This window comes from Phaethon lepturus, unplaced genomic scaffold, assembly GCF_000687285.1.
Source record: "Phaethon lepturus isolate BGI_N335 unplaced genomic scaffold, ASM68728v1 scaffold13723, whole genome shotgun sequence".
NCBI classification, from domain to species: domain Eukaryota; kingdom Metazoa; phylum Chordata; class Aves; order Phaethontiformes; family Phaethontidae; genus Phaethon; species Phaethon lepturus.
Window position 1 is genome coordinate 1 of NW_010529809.1, and position 2,734 is coordinate 2,734.

Sequence of the window (2,734 nt, forward strand, 5' to 3'; positions counted from 1 at the left end):
TTTTTAAATTCTTGATTTTGTTTGTAGCCACCTCGTCCTCAATGCCTCTCTGAGCAGCGTCTAGCGAGCGAGCGGGAGAAGGCGAGAGAGAGAGGCAAGAGAGAAGATGAGGATAATTTGCAGACAGCTTGTCTTCTTGTTTTCTGGCTTTTGGGGACTAGCAATGGGAGCTTTTCCTAGCAGCGTGCAAATAGGTAAGCGCTGCAGCGGCTGCGTGCGTGTGTCCAGGGGTTCAGTCCTTTGCAAAGTGAGTTGGAAAGGAGGCTCTGAAGGCAGTTTGCAGCTTTCTCCTCCAGCACCACTCCATTTCCCTGCCTTCACGAAAGCACCGCGTGTGTTTGTGTATGTGTGCCTCTGTGTGTGTGTGTGTACACGTATGTGTGCGTGCGTTCGCGTGCGGTAGGGAGGATGCTGCTTGTCTGCAGAACCCGTTCCAGCTGCGGGGTATGCAGAGGCGGGGGGGGGGGGGGGGGGCGGGGCTGATGCACCGGGGCTGCTTGAGCCCCCTCCGGCACCCCCCGCTTTTGCCAGGCTCCCGGAGGGATGGCGAGTTACGGGCACCGGCGGTTGCGGTAGCCGGCAGGGGTGGGGGGTGAAAGGCAGCGCTTCCTTTCTTTCCCGTCTCATAGTTGGAAAGTTTCGGATTTTGTAGGTCTCTCCCTGTAGTCCCGTGCCTCATCCTCGCCCCTTTCCCATCGGCTCCTGCTTTCCCTCCTTTCAGACGTGTTTCGGATGGGACGCAGCTATCTGAATTCTTTCCAGCTCAGCTCCATCACTGCATCATTTCTCGTGGACTTGTGAAGATGCTGCTAATAAGGCTGAGCTTCTCCCTGCCTGCACATGGCTGCAGAGGAGCAAAGTTCATTATATTCCTGTTCAGTGCAGGTTATCCTACACTGAGTTGCTATTTTCTTTTTTTTTTTTTTTTATCCAGAAAGCATCGTTCCTCTTAATCAGCCCGCCACTTAATGTAAGAGGCTGTTGAGTAGGTGATTTACCAGTGTGTTCAGTATCGGGGAGATGGAGGCTAAACACTTTCAAAGGTCACTGTAATCATGGCAAATCTGGGTATTTATGTATGAAAAGCTGGAAACTGAGAAGTCAGAAAAGAAGTATGAATGCATCAGGGAGGTTAAAAACGATTTAGGACAGTGATTTAACGGCAGCGGTTGTGATTATGAATATGATTAGTTCCTTATCCATTAAAGTCTTAGGACTTGCCTTACTGTGCAGCTTGGGAAAGGCAGTTGCTTGGTGTTACAAGATAGTAGCTTGCAAATAATTCACCCTGTTTCCCTTGCTTTTTTGCTTTTTTCTGCTTTTTGTAGGTGGTCTCTTCATCAGGAACACAGATCAGGAATACACTGCTTTTCGATTAGCAATTTTTCTTCATAACACCAGCCCCAATGCATCCGAAGCACCTTTTAATTTGGTTCCTCATGTAGACAACATTGAAACAGCTAACAGCTTCGCTGTAACAAATGCCTGTAAGTAAACATGCCGTTGATCTGACCACCTTATGAGTAAATTGCAGTGGAAATTGCAGAAAACCACATTATTATCTTGCATTGGAAATACATCAGTAAGTCAGTCTTCAGTATAGATACCCTGTGCAGAAGAGCAGAAGGGGCAGCAATCCTTGTTCGTTTCTCACTGGAGCAAAATCCTCCCTCCTGCCTTCTGCTGACTAACCTGATGTGACATTTACTTTAGTGTTATTACTGTAGTTTCTTGCTTCCCAGTTTCTATGGAGATGAATTTTGTTGTTGTAAAGAAAAATTATGAATGTCTCGATCAGTCCCTAAACCCCACAGTTAGTCTTGTTTGCTTTTGGGTATGGCGTGCCTTGCGTGTATTTGAAAATATGTGATAATATTTGTGCTCAGAAATGCTTTTCTAATGGCTGGAAAGGAGACAGGGAAGCAGTGGTGTGCAGGATAATATATCTGAGTTGGTTGACGCTGCAGTTGATCTGGTGATGTCACTTGAGGCAGCCCTGCTCTTATATTCTAGGTTGTAAATGTCTCTTATCATCTCGTAATGCATACATCCTGTGGATATGTCTCTATGCATCCATACATTGGTGCCAAATCAAGTTAGTATCTGATCTACTTGATTTCACAGACCACCTCAACTGGAACAAATATTCTCTTCCTACCATATATTCTATAGACACACACACCCGCACACACAGAGATGCACATACGCTGTGAGAGGAAAACAGAAAAAGAAATGCCTTTACTGAATGAGGTAACATTTTTTTTTCAAGGCAGACTATAATTAGCTGAACTTCCTACATGTAGATCACCTCAGGGTCTTTAGCCATGGTTAAAACACATGCTGGATACTGCTTAATCTCTGAAAGTGGCAAAGCATTATTTCTATTTATCTTCATCATGTCAGGCTTAAAAAAAGGAATTCATGTTATTATGTAAGACTGTGGGATATAGTGTGGCAAAGTGGAAGACAGTAGTAGCATTACTACTTTGATGTCCGTATTTCAGGATTCTATAGGTTTTCCTCTGTGGCCTTTTAAGTTTTCGGATCCCTCCTCTTCATTTGAGAGTCAATTGCCTCTGGAAGTAGATGCCCTAAGCAACGTTGCTGAGCAAGTTTAAAATAGAAACATACTGGAGAAGCTCTTACTGTTTATCGTGCCTTTAAAACAAGCACTATGTTTCTCTCCACTTTCTCACAGCCATCTCTGTGACACTTTTTAATAGGTAAACATACA

The 2,734-nt window shown here is 44.8% G+C and overlaps 1 protein-coding gene across 1 annotated transcript; it reads left to right on the plus strand.

Annotated features, from left to right (window-relative positions):
* The first annotated feature begins 106 nt into the window (after nt 1-106).
* Nucleotides 107-1,495, plus strand: LOC104618460 (glutamate receptor 4-like). Its single transcript, XM_010284057.1, has 2 exons — nt 107-194; nt 1,329-1,495. Exons 1-2 carry the CDS (start codon nt 107-109, stop codon nt 1,493-1,495), a joined length of 255 nt encoding a protein of 84 aa, XP_010282359.1.
* Nucleotides 1,496-2,734: the final 1,239 nt, after the last annotated feature.

Bases quoted from the DNA above. Each gene is read 5' to 3' on its own strand.
- LOC104618460 (XM_010284057.1), top strand. From the start codon at position 107: ATGAGGATAATTTGCAGACAGCTTGTCTTCTTGTTTTCTGGCTTTTGG. The intron at 195-1,328 runs GTAAGCGCTGCA...TGCTTTTTGTAG, and splicing joins TCCTAGCAGCGTGCAAATAG to GTGGTCTCTTCATCAGGAAC.